This window comes from Panthera leo, chromosome E1 (genome assembly GCF_018350215.1).
Source record: "Panthera leo isolate Ple1 chromosome E1, P.leo_Ple1_pat1.1, whole genome shotgun sequence".
Lineage (NCBI taxonomy): Eukaryota > Metazoa > Chordata > Mammalia > Carnivora > Felidae > Panthera > Panthera leo.
In genome coordinates this window covers 3,415,006-3,429,885 of record NC_056692.1, presented here as the reverse complement: position 1 = coordinate 3,429,885, position 14,880 = coordinate 3,415,006, and the positions used below count along the sequence as shown (strand labels likewise).

General features: G+C 58.9%; 1 protein-coding gene across 3 annotated transcripts in view; it reads left to right on the top strand.

Annotated features, from left to right (window-relative positions):
• Positions 1 to 14,880, top strand: part of PIK3R5 (phosphoinositide-3-kinase regulatory subunit 5) — a 69,549-nt gene that overhangs the window by 52,596 nt on the left and 2,073 nt on the right. For 2 of the 3 annotated variants that reach the window (XM_042916941.1, XM_042916942.1), the window contains exons 6-17: positions 6,136 to 6,205; positions 8,647 to 8,821; positions 9,239 to 9,392; positions 9,954 to 10,037; positions 10,307 to 11,024; positions 11,141 to 11,291; positions 11,564 to 11,671; positions 11,889 to 12,017; positions 12,151 to 12,244; positions 12,342 to 12,418; positions 14,575 to 14,668; positions 14,743 to 14,825. In XM_042916941.1, the coding sequence (XP_042772875.1) occupies positions 6,136 to 6,205; positions 8,647 to 8,821; positions 9,239 to 9,392; positions 9,954 to 10,037; positions 10,307 to 11,024; positions 11,141 to 11,291; positions 11,564 to 11,671; positions 11,889 to 12,017; positions 12,151 to 12,244; positions 12,342 to 12,418; positions 14,575 to 14,668; positions 14,743 to 14,825 (1,937 nt within the window). The remainder of the gene's footprint in view (positions 1 to 6,135; positions 6,206 to 8,646; positions 8,822 to 9,238; positions 9,393 to 9,953; positions 10,038 to 10,306; positions 11,025 to 11,140; positions 11,292 to 11,563; positions 11,672 to 11,888; positions 12,018 to 12,150; positions 12,245 to 12,341; positions 12,419 to 14,574; positions 14,669 to 14,742; positions 14,826 to 14,880) is intronic. The other variant, XM_042916943.1, reaches the window with a different exon arrangement.

The following is a 14,880-nucleotide window of genomic DNA, read 5'->3' as shown; positions in this document are numbered from 1 at the left end:
TTTTTTTCTTTTCTTTTAAGAGAAAATGCATCAGGCCCTATTTAAGGCTCACAGCATTTAATTCTTTTCATACACATTAAACACACACAGGACAAGAGTACTACGTCTTATTCCCCAACAATCCGTGGACCCTAGAAAGCTCAGGACTGCAGCTTTGTGTGTAAATTCCTTTGGAGGGACTCCTGACTTCTTTCTGGAATCATCTGATTTGTCTCCTCCTAATCAAGTAGCAGAGCTGTCCTCCCCCAACCCATCAGGTTATCTGTCTTCTTAACCAATCAGTGTATCTCTCTCCTCCCAGCCAGTCAGCTGGGCGGTCTTCTCCCAACCAATCAGCTTGTCTGTCTCCTGCCAGCCAATCACCGGACCTCCCTGCCCAACCAGTCAGCTGTCTGTGGTTACCAAGGCTCGGAGCAGGCACTGGTTAGGCTTGGCCAACGCCAAAGCCCACCTGTTCCTGGGACCTGGCCGCATGCCAGAGGCTTGGGTGGAGGAACGAAGAAATCAGGGAGGCCTCAAGGAGAAGGTGCTGTACGAGGAAAGGTAGTCAGGCACGCGAGGAATAGACAGCTTGCCAATCTGACTTTCCAAGGCACCCTAAGTGAACAAGCCAGTTTAGGGTCATTCTCTTTCATTCCCTTCTTTCCAACAGCTCCCCAGACCAACAGATCTGTATTGCTTCTGGGCGTCTTGCCGACGACCAGAATTCCTTCAACAAGAATGCTGAGCTTTTCTTCCCTTCTCTAATTTAGACAGAAAGGATTTAAAATGCAAACACCTTGGCAGGGCCTTCAGTCGCTAATCAAAGATCTAAGTGACTCTTACTTTGAAATGGATAAGGGAGATGGAGGGCTGTGTCACTTGCACGCTGGAAGACGGCTTCCCAATTTCAGGTAGAACCGGCTGACTCTTCTCCCCTGAATGCACGCTATGCCTTGAGATGTTTTGGGGACGCCGCTGAGCAGAGACTGTGTTCTGGGCAGCCCAGCGAGCAGAGGTGGCGTGGAGGGCTGGCTGGGAAGGGTGAAGGCCGGATGCTGGGGACGGCGGGGTTCTAAGCCTAGGGGACCAGAGCCAGGCAGAGGAGGAACTGGAGGCAGAGATGGAATGAGGGTTCTTGGACTCCACGCAAGAGGACCCTGGGAACCCCAGTCACTCACTGCTGAGCACCTTGCCCTCAACAGTGCCCGGGGACCGTGTGACGCCTCCGATGTCCTGGTGATGGCAGAGAAGGCAGATGCCTGGAGAGGCAGTTTATGCCAGGCCGCCTGGGCTCACAACTTGTCCTCTTCCGGGGAAAGCAGAACCAAAATAGGAAATCATGAACTCTTTCTCATGTCAGAGAGTCATTTTCAAGTTAAAAAAAAAAAAACAAAAACCTAACCTGTGCAAATGTATAGTAAGCCTTCGTGGAAGACACATTGCGCTCATTACTGAGGGAACCAGCAAGATGGCAGAACTTTTTTAAAGGATGGTATGAGACCCTTGATTGAGGGAGTTGCTCACAGGGGGCGCCTGGGTGGCTCAGTCGGTAGAGCATCCAACTCTTGATTTTGGCTCAGGTCCTGATCTCACAGTTTGTGAGTTCGAGCCCCGCGTCAGGCTCCGTGCTATCTGCCCTGCTCTCTCTCTCTCTGCCTCTCATCAATCAATCAATCAATCAATGAATAAATAAGATAGATAGATAAATAAATAAGATAGACAAATTAGATAGATAAGATAGATAGATAGATAGATAGATAGATAGATGATAGATAGATAAAGTTTTGAAGACAAGTTCCTCATAGAAGCGAGAATACGTTTGCAAAATTAGATACGAAATTAGTTAAGATGATAGAGGAGGGTAATGCCATACCCTGCGGGGTTCTCTTTTCTACCGAACAAAAGTCAGTTCCCTCATCTGACGTCCCCGGGTTCGCCTCTCGTTTCCAGAACCTGAGCCCTGCCTGATTCATCAGTAGCGAAGAGTAAATTAAGCTAAATTACCCTTCTCTGCACGACCCTTCAGTGGGCTTCTTCGAAAGTGCTTTAGTGAGATTTTCGTTTCGGCCTGTGGGACTGTCGTTGCCTGATTCCTGAGTGCCCCCACCCACAATCCGCCCCCCCCCCACCGCCCCCAGCTGAGGGAGGCAGTGGGGCGGAGGCCGGAGTGGAGGCCATGGGAGAAGCTGAGGCTGAACCACTCAGCAGAGTCACCAGTACTTGGTCTGAGGCCACCGAGCTGTGAGGCCTTTGGCAAGACATTTCTTTAATTTATAGGAGCTTTTTTCTTTTCTTTTTTTTTTTTTAACCTCATCTGTAAAATGGGAGTACAATAACGCCTTCCCCCTTAGAGCAATTTGAAGGTGAATGCTGGCCTCCGTGGATCTCACGTTGCTGGGGGCAGTAAGGATGGGGCAGCGGTACCTTGAGAGACAGGTCCTGATCAGGTTACGGGGCGCAGATGACAGGGGACCATGGGCCCTTCACCAAGGAGCCGTATGGAGCCAGTTGCCATGGCGATGAGCGAAACAGCCGATCCTGCTTTGATGTGGCTGGGTGGTGGAGGAAGTGGGCAGGTTATCAAGCCTTCGGGCCTCCCCCTTCTTCCTGACTCCACCCCAATAGGGTGGCCTGGCTGCCTCCACTCTGGGGGTGGCAGGAAACCTCACGTCAGTGCCACCGGGTCCTGCCCACCGCAGCCCCTTGGATTCAGCCCACATGTTTGTCAAATATTTACTCCAAGCCCCCGCCAGCTGTGTAGACCACACCGCTCGCCTGCAAAGAATGTATCTGTAATCCCGAGGGGCGACAGGGGGCATCATATGTGTGAGTCACTGTGCGGCCTTCAAAGCCCACAGACCTCGGTGGCTGCACCTCCCCTCCCCCGATCACAGCCCTAGGGGGTGCAGGGAAGAGTGGTACTATTCCCAGGTCAGACCTGAGAAAACGGAGACTCAGAAGTTTCATGTTTCTTGCTGTAAAGTCGGGTGTGAGGGAAGGAGGAACATGGGCGGGCTGTGGTATGACCTACGCTTTGTCACTTACTAGCTGGTTTCCTCGGACAGGTGACGGGAGCTCTCTGAGCCTCCCGGTCAAAAGTAGGATCGTGGGGCGCCCGGGCGGCTCAGGCTCAGTCGGTTCAGCGTCTGATTCTTGGTTTTGGCTCAGGTCATGATCTCACAGGTCGTGGGATCGAGCCCCGTGTCGGGCTCTGCACAGACAGCTCGGAGCCTGCTTGCAATTCTCTCTCTCTCCCTCTCTCTTTGCCCCTCCCCTGCTCAAGAACACTCTCTCTCTCTCTCAAAATAAATGAACACTAAAAAAAAGTAGGACCATCATTGTTGATGGTGATGATGATGATGGCGATGGTTGGGTTGGTCTCATCTGTCCTCAGGAACCTCCTCCCCCCCGACCTGGGTATTTACTATTATTCCCACCTTCCAGAGGATGAACCTGAACTCCAGACATTGCCTACGCTCACGTAGCTGACAAGAGCTCTACTCCCTTGAAGCTATGTCTGTTTGATTCCCAAAACCATATCCTTCGATGCCAGCAATGTATTTTCACATCTGCATAGAGCTGTTTCTATGCCAAGAGGCACAGGCAGACCATTGTGCGTGACTGGAAAATCCTGGGCTGTCCCAGCTGCCATTTTTTTTTTTTCATGTGTATTTACTTTTGAGAGAGAAACAGCACACGAGCAGGGGAGGGGCAGAGAGAGAGGGAGACACAGAATCAGAAGCAGGCTCTAGGCTCCGAGCTGTCAGCACAGAGCCCGATGTGGGGCTTGAACCTGTGACCACGAGATCATGACCGGAGCCAAAGTCGGACGCTCAACCGACTGAGCCGCCCAGGTGCCCCATCCCAGCCACCGTTTTGTAAGCACTTTCCTCCCTGGGCCATTTCCCCTGCTGCTTTGCTTTTTACTTGCTGCCTTTGACCTTCTATCAAAGCAGGTACAAACCTGGGCTCGATCACCTCTGCCCATCACCTGGTAGCAGGTGAATTCTGAATATTCTTCAGTGGCAGTAAATCTCCCTTGGGATCTTAGTGATCATAGACATTTATATTTCATACTTTTTTTAAGTCTCTGATGATGGAATAAAAGGCATAGGTTCCTTGAAGCAAAGTCAAACATCGTTGACTAGCGGGTGGGGGTTTTAGTCACAGAACATCTCACCCCAAATGCATAGGTGTCCCAGGAGAAACTGAGGAACCATTACAGGGTAGAGGAGGCCAGGCTACATACAGTGTGGGACTCTGGATAGGATCCTGGAACCGAAAGACAACATCATGGCCAAAGATAGACTTCTTGTATCACAGAGTCACGGGGGAGAGATGTTGGGAAAGGAGGGAGCAGCTGTTCCAGAAACCACAGGGCGTGAGGAGTTAGAAGTAAGCTGGTTGCCCAAAACAGAAACCCCAGAATAATAGTTGTGGCAACTCAAAGGGCTTTATTTTTTTTTTCTTACATTTAAAAAAAAAAATCCCACTGGAAGGCAGCCCAAGGTTGGCACAGGGCTGAGCATTCCAGAATCATTTCTTTTTTCTGTTTCACCATCCTTAGCAGGAAACACTGCCCTCGGTGTCACTTCTTGGTCTAATGACCGCAGGAGCTGTGGCCATCATGTCCCCATTCCAGTTAACAGAAATGAGGAAAGGGAGGTTGCAAAATGGGGTCTTCCAGAAGCCCCCACCCCACACCTGCAAGGGAGGTCAAAAAATGTGATCTATCAACCTGTGCCCTTTGGTGAAGAAGAGGGAAGGGTGTTGGGGAGATGCGAACAGGTCCCCGCCATGTGTGACCCACTAGTAAGAGTGGCCCGGCAGAGCCGGACTGGGCCTGTCGGGGGGCGGGGACCACTGGCTGGGGCAGCAGGGTCACGCCTCACTCCCCCCTGGCCTGGTGGCCCTGCAGAGCTGGAGGCCATCCCGCAGGCATCTCCGTGGGTTCCTCCAGACTCTCTGTAGAACGAACCAAGGACCTGCGTCCCGGTGACTCCGTGAAACCAGGTGGGGCTTGCTCAGGGGCTCCTTGTGTGCAGGCAAGGCCTTTGAGCTTTCTTCCATAGCAAAAGGAATGTGTACAGAAGGGTCAAGAGACCTCACTTGGCTGTGTGTTCTGAGGTTGGGGCGGGGGGGGGGGGGACGGTCGGGGGGGGGTAAGTGATGTCTCCACTACAGCATTTCACTGGGGGGCCTGCAGGGGGCCAGGAGGGGAGCTGGCCTCTGTCACTCACCCATGTGGCCACCAGATGGTGTCCCAGGTCCCGATGGCAGTAGCCACTGTTTCAGGGACTTTCCCATCAAAATAAGCATAACTTCAACCTCTGAACATGTGACAGTTACCTAAGAGAAACATCAAACAAAAGGCCCCAAATCAAAACAGTTAGGTCCTAAATTAGAATAGCATGAATTAGTAATTTTCCACCACTGATGAAACAAAAATCGTGGCCTTTCTGTTTACAGCTGTCTCTGGCCCCGGTCTTGGCTTTGCACCTATCCAGGGGGATTGCCTTCCTCCTCCCGGCCCACACCCAGTCACAGAGTAGCCTTGCCCCCTGACAGGGGCCCCCTTGAGGCTGCCTGCCCCCCGAATCCCAGCCCCTGCTTCTGGTGCCCTTGTCGGTGAGGAGGGCCAGTGTTGTTTAACCTTACCGTGGTGGGTACACAACCGAATCCTTACTGTCAAGGCTCTGTTTTCCAGCCGCAGACCTGGGTCAGGTCGCAGGAGAAAAGGAGAGACTTTGGGCTGACGAGGCAGATGAGGCTGGAGAGAAAGGCTTGGGGGTGGGGGTGTTGTGGCCAGGGGCAGGGACAGGACCCAGCCTGGGAGGGACAGGGTCAGGGAGACCCAGCTGTCCTAAGAGCCCGTGGGAAGCCAGGCAGGGGCGCGGAGGGCCGTTGGGAGACCCAGCTGGGGGCCCGCACATGCTTGGGAGGGCCCCCGTGCCTCCAGATGGCCAGAGAACTCCTAGGTGACAGCAGGCCGGCCGCCTCGCAGCCTCGGGCCCTGTGCCCACCATCTCAGAGGAGCGGATCTGCACGGGGCCTGAGTCTCGTCCCCAGGCCCCCGACCTCATTGGCCAGGGCGGGGTCACAGTGAGGCACGATAAACCTACCGACTCTCACTCTCCTTTGTTTTGGCAACAGGAATCTCCTACCAGCGGCTGGTGAGGGCCGAGCAGGGCCTGTCCATCAGGAGTCACCGCAGTTCTACCGTGTGAGTGCTCTCGAGGGGGGTCCCACATTCCCACACCCATGCCACCCCCCCCACTCCATGCATCTGGCTTTCCCTCCATCACTGCACCCCCAAATCCCCAGCCACCAGCAAAGCCTTCAAGAGGACCAGGAACCCCTTGGGATAGCTGGTGACATTTGGTACATAGGTTTGTTTCTCTGGGCTGAGAGGCTTTCCTCAGATTGCTAAACGGCTCTGAGACTTAAAAACGAAACAAACATTAAAAACCACCCGCATCAATCATGCCAGGTACAGGGCAAGGATAACCTCGCTCTACCCCCCGTTTTCAGATGAGGAAACTGGAGGTCAGAGAGGCCAAGTGACTTCCCGAAGGTCACACAGCTATTGAGTGTCTGAGCCAGGATTTAAACCTCGGTCTTCCTCAAAAGCCCACGAGCTTTCTACGATGTATTTCCGCCTGTTACTAAAATAGCATTTTCCGGGGCGCCTGGGTGGCTCAGTCGGTAAAGTGTCTGACTCTTGATCTCGGCTCAGGTCATGATCTCACGGTTCCAAGAGTTCGAGCCCCGTGTCGGGCTCTGCACTGACAGCACGGAGCCTGCTTGGAATTCTGTCTCTGTCTCTCTCTCTCTCAAAATAAATACACTTTTAAAAAAAATTAATAAATAGCATAGCATTTTCCAAACCATTTTGACTAGGACCTACCATTAAAAAAAATGCATTTATTTATTTATTTATTTATTTATTTATTTATTTATTAAGTCATCTCCACACCCAACGTGGGGCTCGAACTCACAACCCTGAGATCAAGAGTGCCGTGCTCCACCAACTGAGCCAGCCGGGTGCCCCTAAAAAAATGCATTTTATATGAAAGCCTGCTGTACACACACACACACGCACACACACACACACACACACACACTGAAACAAGCTTTAAAAAGTGAAACTCACGGGGCGCCTGGGTGACTCAGTTGAGCGTCCGACTTCAGCTCAGGTCACGATCTCGCGGTCCGTGAGTTCGAGCGCCACGTCAGGCTGTGGGCTGATGGCTCAGAGCCTGGAGCCTGCTTCCGATTCTGTGTCTCCCTCTCTCTCTGCCCCTGCCCAGTTCATGCTCTGTCTCTCTCTGTCTCAAAAATAAATAAATGTTAAAAAGTGAAACTCACCCCTACCCCCTAGGATGGGCTGTGTCTCAGTCTATTCTATTTTATTTAAAAGGCAGCTGTGATTGTGATCCTCCCAGAATGATTCCATTATCCACTCATGGGTCCCGGCCGGCCAGGCATGTGGCTGCCGTTTCACCCGAATGCTCGAGAGCCCAGAGACCTCGGCCCTCTCACCCCCAGCGCCAGGGGCTCACTGCACATTCACACCGTACAGCAAACACCTATGAGTTCCTTCTAATAAAAACAAACAAAACAAGCCCGAGGCAGGCTTTGGGAGAGGCGGAAAGGGTACAAAAATGCTTCTGTGTCGTGAGTAAACAACGCTTACCCAGGGCTGATCACCAGCCCCTCTGCACTTACTGAGCTCCGGGCATTGTGGGAAGTAAAGCATACTATGATGCCCAAGTGTCACATCGGCCCCTGGAGAAAGGGATTTGTCAGATCTGGGGCCCAAAGAGGTTAGCAGGAGGAGCTTAGAACAGAGTGGTGGTCTCGCTGTCGGCAGGAGGGAACAAGCGGGCGGAGAGAGCGCGTGCCCGGCTGGTCCCGTCCGGCACACCAAGGACTCAGCACGGGTCTCTGGAAGGAGTGATCAAGCACTCAGTGAAGGAGGGTGGCCCAGTCACTCACGCAGGCCTGCCCCCTTCTCCTTACAAACAGAGAAACCGACATTAGCTTCCCCCTTGCACGATGGGTACTCTGGCAGAGCCCGGTCCCGACGGCACCTGCTTCTCTGCGCCGGGTTTAAACACCGCGCAGGCCAGTGAGGACGGGAGCCGTGCGGGCAGGCCATCCCGAAACATCTACAGCTGGGACAACCGGGATGGCTCCAACACACTTGGAGAAAATGCAGCGGCGGGCGGTTGGTGCGGGTGACGTGAGAGCAGTCACCTGCGGTAAACTATTAACTGAGTGACTGACACCTTGGGGGTTCGCCTGGGCGTGGCTGAGATTTTCCATGACCAGCAAACGTAAATGCCGGCTCGGAGCCCAGGGTCCGGCGATGGGACACGCACAGGTGGCTGGGCACACGCTCCCCTCCCATCCCCGTGAGACCCTGGGAGGTGGCTCTCCCAAGTTCAAGAAGAAGTTCCACTTGCAAAGGGTCTTTGAAAATACTGGCTGCAAACTATCAAAAGCAGACCGTAAGCTTTCCCCTCGGAACTGGGACCCTTGAGCCCCTGGCCCAGCTCCTGGCTGCAGGCCCTGCCAGGCGAGCTCTGAGGACCGCCAGACGCCAGACGTGAGGTGCGTGGCTGTGCTGCCCTCCCCACAGCCCCGTCTCTGTGTCCCCAGCACCGTGCTGTTGTTGAACCCGGTGGAGGTTCAGGCCGAGTTCCTCGCCGTGGCCAATAGGCTGAGTGCACCCGGCCACTCGCCCCACAGCGCCTACACCACGCTGCTCCTTCACGCCTTCCAGGCCACCTTCGGGCCCCACTGCGACCTCCCAGGCCTGCACTGCAGGCTGCAGGTATGTGCCCGGGGCCCCTGGGGATTATTTAGCATCACTCCCCTCCCATCAGAGCAGAGTCCCACTCTGGCCCTGTCCCGGTGCTGCTGTCTCCCGGGTACGCCGGCCTCCCCCAACCCGGGCCAGCCCGGCCCCTTCCCCTCTCTGGGCCGCAGCGACGAGCTCGGGACTAGCACTCCCCGCCCCCCCAAGTTGGCGGTGCTCTGGCCCTGGTCTGGGCCTTTCTCTGGCGCCCGTGTCCCGAGAAGAGGGGCCCCGGGCAGGAGGCTCGGCTCCCTGGCCAGCTGTGAGTGCAGGTGGGTGACGAGGCAGGGAGGAGACCGGTGGGTGCTGTCGTCGGCGAGACCCCGGGACCTGGAGGAGTGGGGCCGACGAGCCGCGGTTCGGCAGCAAGCCCGTCTGCCCCTGGGGTTTCAGTCCAAGAGCCTGGCCGAGCTGGAAGACATCTTCACGGAGACCGCGGAGGCACAGGAGCTGGCGTCCAGCATCGGGGATGCGGCCGAGGCCCGGCAGTGGCTCAGGACCAAGCTGCAGGCGGTGGGAGAGAAAGCCGGCTTCCCTGGTGTCTTAGGTGAGGCTCTTGGGAGAGCCGGGCGCGTCTTCCCCACGGCCAAGTGAGCATCCCAGCCGGCCGGTGGGTCTGCTCCACACGGTCCTTCGGGGACCCCCGGCTGTCGTTACCCTGATGTTAGAGTTGGCCGGCCGTGGCAAGAGAGAAAGAGAGTGCTACCTGGGGGCGGGCGGCTTCGTTTTCCCACCAGAGATCATGCAGAAGGATGCAGTCCTCACGGGTCCCTTTGGAGGCCACGCCTCGCCCCCAAGGAGCCTAGAAAACATCCTTTCTGCAGCTCTGCCCCTTCCAGGAGAAGGGACGCGGTCTTCTGTCACCCACACCCGATGAGACAGTGCCCTTGTGCTCCCGTTCGGGCCCTGTCAGGGGAGGCTCGGAGGCTGAGTTGGCCGCATCCACACAGCCTGTAAAAAGGCCTGGCACCTACCTGGGCTGCTTGAACGGAGGGTCCTCGGGCTGCGAGCCAGGTGTCCCAGCTTCCCACTGAGTCTCGTGTGGCCCATGCTGGCGTCTTGTCTGAGACCCTTCCAGCCCTCACCACCTGTCCCCCTGTCATTACAGACACCGCCAAACCCGGCAAACTCTGCACCATCCCCATCCCGGTGGCCAGGTGCCACACCTACAACTGGAACCAGGACAGCTTCGGTGAGCCCCCGGTTGGGGCCCTCGCGGTACCCGCTCCCGTCCCCCAAAGCGGCCAGGGCGCTTCCTGTTCGCGGGTCTGTGCACCCGCCTCCCACCGGCCCCCTCAGCTGAGCAGAGCAGGGGGAAGCCCTGAAGTCCCGGGCTGGCCTTTAACCCCCCTTCCGCCCTCTTCTCCTCCGGGCCAGTCGGCCTGAGCCTGTCGCCCGTCCCCAGGGTGTGCGAGAGGGCTTGCAAGGGCCCAGACACCCAGACGGTGCCTCCCCTTGCAGACGTCCTGCAGGAAATCCTGCTCCAAGAACAGGAGCTGCTCCAGCCAGGGATCCTGGGGGACGAGGAGGAGGAGGAGGACGACGACGACGACGACTTGGAAACAGAAGGGCGTTGCGCCCAGAGGGACTCCCTGCTCTCCACCAGCTCCGCGGTCTTCCACGACTCCACCCTGTCCCTTGCCTCGTCCCAGGCCTCAGAGCCCACCCTGCCCCGCCAGCTGCTGACCTCCTTCGTGTCAGGCCTCTCGGACGGCGTGGACAGCGGCTACGTGGAGGACAGCGAGGACAGCTCCTCCTCGGAGTGGCCCAAGAGGCCTGGCGGCCAGGGGCGCCGGCTCCACCGCCGGCCGGGGCAGAAGTTCAACAGGATCTATAAACTGTTCAAGAGCACCAGCCAGCTGGTGCTGCGGCGGGACTCCCGGGGCGCGGAGGGCGGCGCGGACGCAGCCCTGCCCCTGCGGCGGGCGGGGAGTCTCTGCGGCCCCCTGGACGGCGCGGCCCCGCCGCCGGCCTCCCGGCCCCAGCGCTCCCGCTCTCTGCCGCAGCCCAAGCTCAGCGCCCAGCTGCCCAGCTGGCTCCTGGCCCCCGCCTCCCGCCACCAGCGCCGGCGCCCCTTCCTGAGCGGGGATGAGGACCCCAAGGCGTCCACGCTCCGCGTCGTGGTCTTCGGCTCCGATCGGATTTCGGGGAAGGTGGCTCGGGCCTACAGCAATCTGCGGTGAGAGCGGGGGCGGGGGTGCGGGCGCCGGGGCGGGGAGATGGGGGGGGGGGGGCCGGGCTGCGGGCTTAGGGCCCTTAGGGTCCCCGCTTCTTACCACCTTCTTCCTCTGCCAGGCGGCTGGAGAACAACCGCCCCCTCCTCACGCGGTTGTTCAAACTCCAGTTCTTCTACGTGCCCGTCAAGCGGGGCTCCGGCGCCTGCCCCAGCCCTGCGAGCCAGACGCCCCCACTCCCCGCGGACTCCCCCAGGCAACCCAGCCCTGCAGTACGTCCCCAGCCCCGCGCCACGCGCCGTGGGGGCGCAGAGTGGGCGCCATCCATCGCCTGTGCCTCGAGGGGCACCTCGTTCTGCGCGAGCCTCGCTCCCAGGAGTGGCCCCTGCCCTGCGCTTGGGGGCGGCCCTTCGCTGCGTGACGTAGACTAAAAGCTGTTAGACTTCTCTCAGGGCCGCTGCGGGGAGGCTCCGCTTGGGGCCGCGGAGGGCGTGGGGGGTGCGCAGGGCCGTGGCGCAGGGACTGACCCTGGACTCTCCCCCAGGAGCTGGAGAGCACCAATGATATCTCCCACTACCTCGGCATGCTCGACCCCTGGTACGAGCGCAACGTGCTGGGTCTCATGCACCTGCCGCCGGAGGTCCTGTGCCAGGTCGGTGGCCCCCGCGGGGCGGGGGGAGTGGGGGCACCTGCTGGAGGCCCCCTGGTTTGAGGGGGGGATCCAGCCTGGAGCCTCCAGGGAGGACCAGGAGGTCCTTGGAATTGAGCGGGAAGGGTGGGAGGAAGGCTGGGCTGTGGGTGCCCCCCCACCCCCAGCATTCTGTGTCCTGCCGGCCACCTGCCACTCTGGCTCCGCCCCCCACCCGCAGCAGTCTCTGAAGGCTGAATCCCGGCCCCTGGACGGCTCCTCTGCCCAGCTGCCCATCCTGGCGGACATGCTGCTCTACTACTGCCGTTTCGCCGCCCGGCCCGTGTTGCTGCAGGTCTATCAGACGGAGGTGAGCCCCGCCCCTCGGCGCCGAGCCCCGCCCCTCGGCGCCGAGCCCCGCCCCGCCCCCTGCCCTTGCAGCCCGCGGCCTAGAGCAGAGAGGGGCGGGGGCTGCCCTCTGATGCCGCCCCCGCCCTCTGCAGCTGACCTTCGTCACCGGGGAGAAGATGACAGAGATCTTCCTCCACTCCCTGGAGCTGGGTCACTCTGCCGCCACACGTGCCATCAAGGCTTCGGGTGAGTGCCGCCTGGGCCCCAGGGGGGACACGGGGCCGGCGAGGGCCTCCCCCTCCCCCGAGATGAGAGGGAGTGACGGTCTGTCTGTGTGTCACAGGTCCTGGCAGCAAGCGCCTGGGCATCGATGGTGACCGGGAGGCCATCCCTCTAACACTACAGATTATTTACAGCAAGGTGAGGCCGGTGCTGGGGGCCCGGGTCCCTCTGGGGCCTGCTCCTGCCTCACCCAGAGGCAGCCCCCTGTGTTCCTGGGCCCCAGTCTTGCAGCTGGGAGAAGGGGAGGGAGTGGACATCCTTCTCCCCTCCAGTGTTCTCTCCCCCCAACCCCCGCCCCCACCCCCCAGATGTGCTCAGCAGCTCCCAGCTGCAGGGCTGAGGGTGAGAGGGGCAAGGGTGCAGTGTCCAGAGGGAGAGCCCAGGGTCTGCAGGGCTGGGGTGCCCCGCGGGGTGTGTGGGAGCTGGGACCTGTGTCGGAAGGGAACCATAGGATTTGTGGGGTGCAGGTGGGAGGGGTGGCATGGGTCTCTGAGCATCACACCCGGGATACAGGCCATGAGAACCTTGACCTCAAAGTGGGGACACCCCCCCCCACCCTCTTTCCTTCCTTCTTTCTTTCCTTTCGACATTCGAAAGATACTCATTTAGCCCCTACTCATGCTGAGCTCTGCTAGGGAGGGGAGACAGTGGTGAGCTGAGAAGGCTAGGCCTTCTCTGCGACTTTCCTGGAGGAGCAAGACAGGAAACAACAGAAATGGCCAGGAGAGTATCAAAGAGCGGTGAGGGGTGACAAGGCAGTAAAAGGGTTGATGGGGCAGTGATGCTGAGGCCGCTTACGTGTGGCGGCCAGGGAAGCGGGCAGGAAGGACTGACTACTCACGGAGCACTGCGTGTTGGGTGTTTGGGGAATACCTCCCATGTCCCAGACCGGGGGATTCCCAAGAGTCATCAAGTGCTCACAGTCTAGAGGGAGCGGTAGACATTGCTTAGATGATCCCACATGATACATAATTACAACTGTGACAGGTGAAGGAGAGGTTCATGGTCCCCTGAGAACCTTTAAGAGGATCATTCAACCTGGTCAGGAAGGCTACACAAGGCTTCCCTGAGAAGGGACATGGAGTCAGTACTGGAAAGAAAAAGAGAAGTTAGTTAATTAGGCTAAGAAGAGAGGGATATGCTCTCCAGGCAGAGAGAACGGCATGTGCAAAGGTCCTGTGGTGAGAGGGAACATGTCATCACAGGGCGCTGAGGCAGGCCAGAGGGGCCAGAGCAGAGACGGTGCATGGGTGAGGCTAAAGGAGCTGGCAGGGCCACAATACCAAGTGCCTTGATTTTTGTCCTTGTCCCAAGAGCCGTGGACACCCTTTGAAGGGGCTCAAGTTGGGGGTGGGGCTGGGGGATGTGTGCCATGATTAGATTTGAGGTCTGGAAGCTCCCTCGGTTTGGAGGGGTCCGCAGGGGATGCGGGAAGGCCAGTTAGGAGGCTCCGGAGTTGGTTGTCCCGGGGGGGAAATGGGGGTGGCCTGCATGGGGGTGGTGGTGGGTTCTGTGAGCAGCAGGGCGTAGGGGCGGATCAGAAAACGGGAGGCCCAAACTCCTGGCTCTCAGTGTTCCGGGACCAGAAGCGGCCCAGGTCCAGTGCGGGGAGGCCGTGAGTTGGGGGCAGGTCGAGTTTGGGTGCCCTTGAGAGACAGGAGGAAGTGAGAAGTGCAGTTGCACGGATGGGCCTGGCCTCAGGTGCAGGGGGGAGATGGGTGTGTAGGTGGCCTTGGGGAAGGAGCACGGAAGGCTTGTGCTTGGAGAGACTAGTGGGGCGGAGAGTGGGGGGCCAGGAGGAGGCACCCTGAGCCCCGTGCCGTGTGGTGGCAGGCAGACAGGCCCCGGCCAGGGGCAGGTGGGCGAGGCGGGGGGTGCAGACAGCAGTGAGCACAGCCAGACACTCCTATGAGGTCAGGGGAGCCGAGGACTGAGAAACGCACTTGCATCTGGCAATGCAGAGGTCCCGGTGAAAGAGACGTCCAGACCCCAAGAGGGGGCTCCAGCCTGGCTCTGGCCGGGACCTCATGCCCGTGGGCCCCTCTCCTCCTCCCTTGGGGCTCAGCCGTCACTTTGAGATGCTCTGAGCCCTCCGATCCATGGACCAGGCCGGGCACCCGACGCTCCTTCCTGCAGTCATCGAGGTCTATACGGGGTCAGACAGCTCTTGGTGCACGAGCTAGCAGACTCGGGTGAACGCGTGCCACCGGTGGGTCTGGAGCCACCTCTTCCGAGAGCAGGTGGCGGGCCCGGGGGACCCCGGCTGAGAGGGTGCGGCCCCGCTGTGTTCCCAGGGGGCCATCAGTGGCCGAAGCCGCTGGAGCAGCATGGAGAAGGTGTGCACGTCCGTGAACCTCAGCAAGGCCTGCCGGAAGCCGGAGGAGCTAGGTGAGCGGGCGGCGGGGTGCAGGTGGGGGCGGGCGGGGCCCCGAGCCTGGCCTGAGCCGCCCCCTGCCCCTCAGACTCCAGCATGGAGGCCCTGACGCTAAACCTGACCGAAGTGGTGAAGAGGCAGAACCCCAAGTCCAAGAAGGGCTTCAACCAGGTAAGGGCACCGCTCTCTTCGCGGCCACGCGGCCAGCGGCCACGGCCCCGGCGTG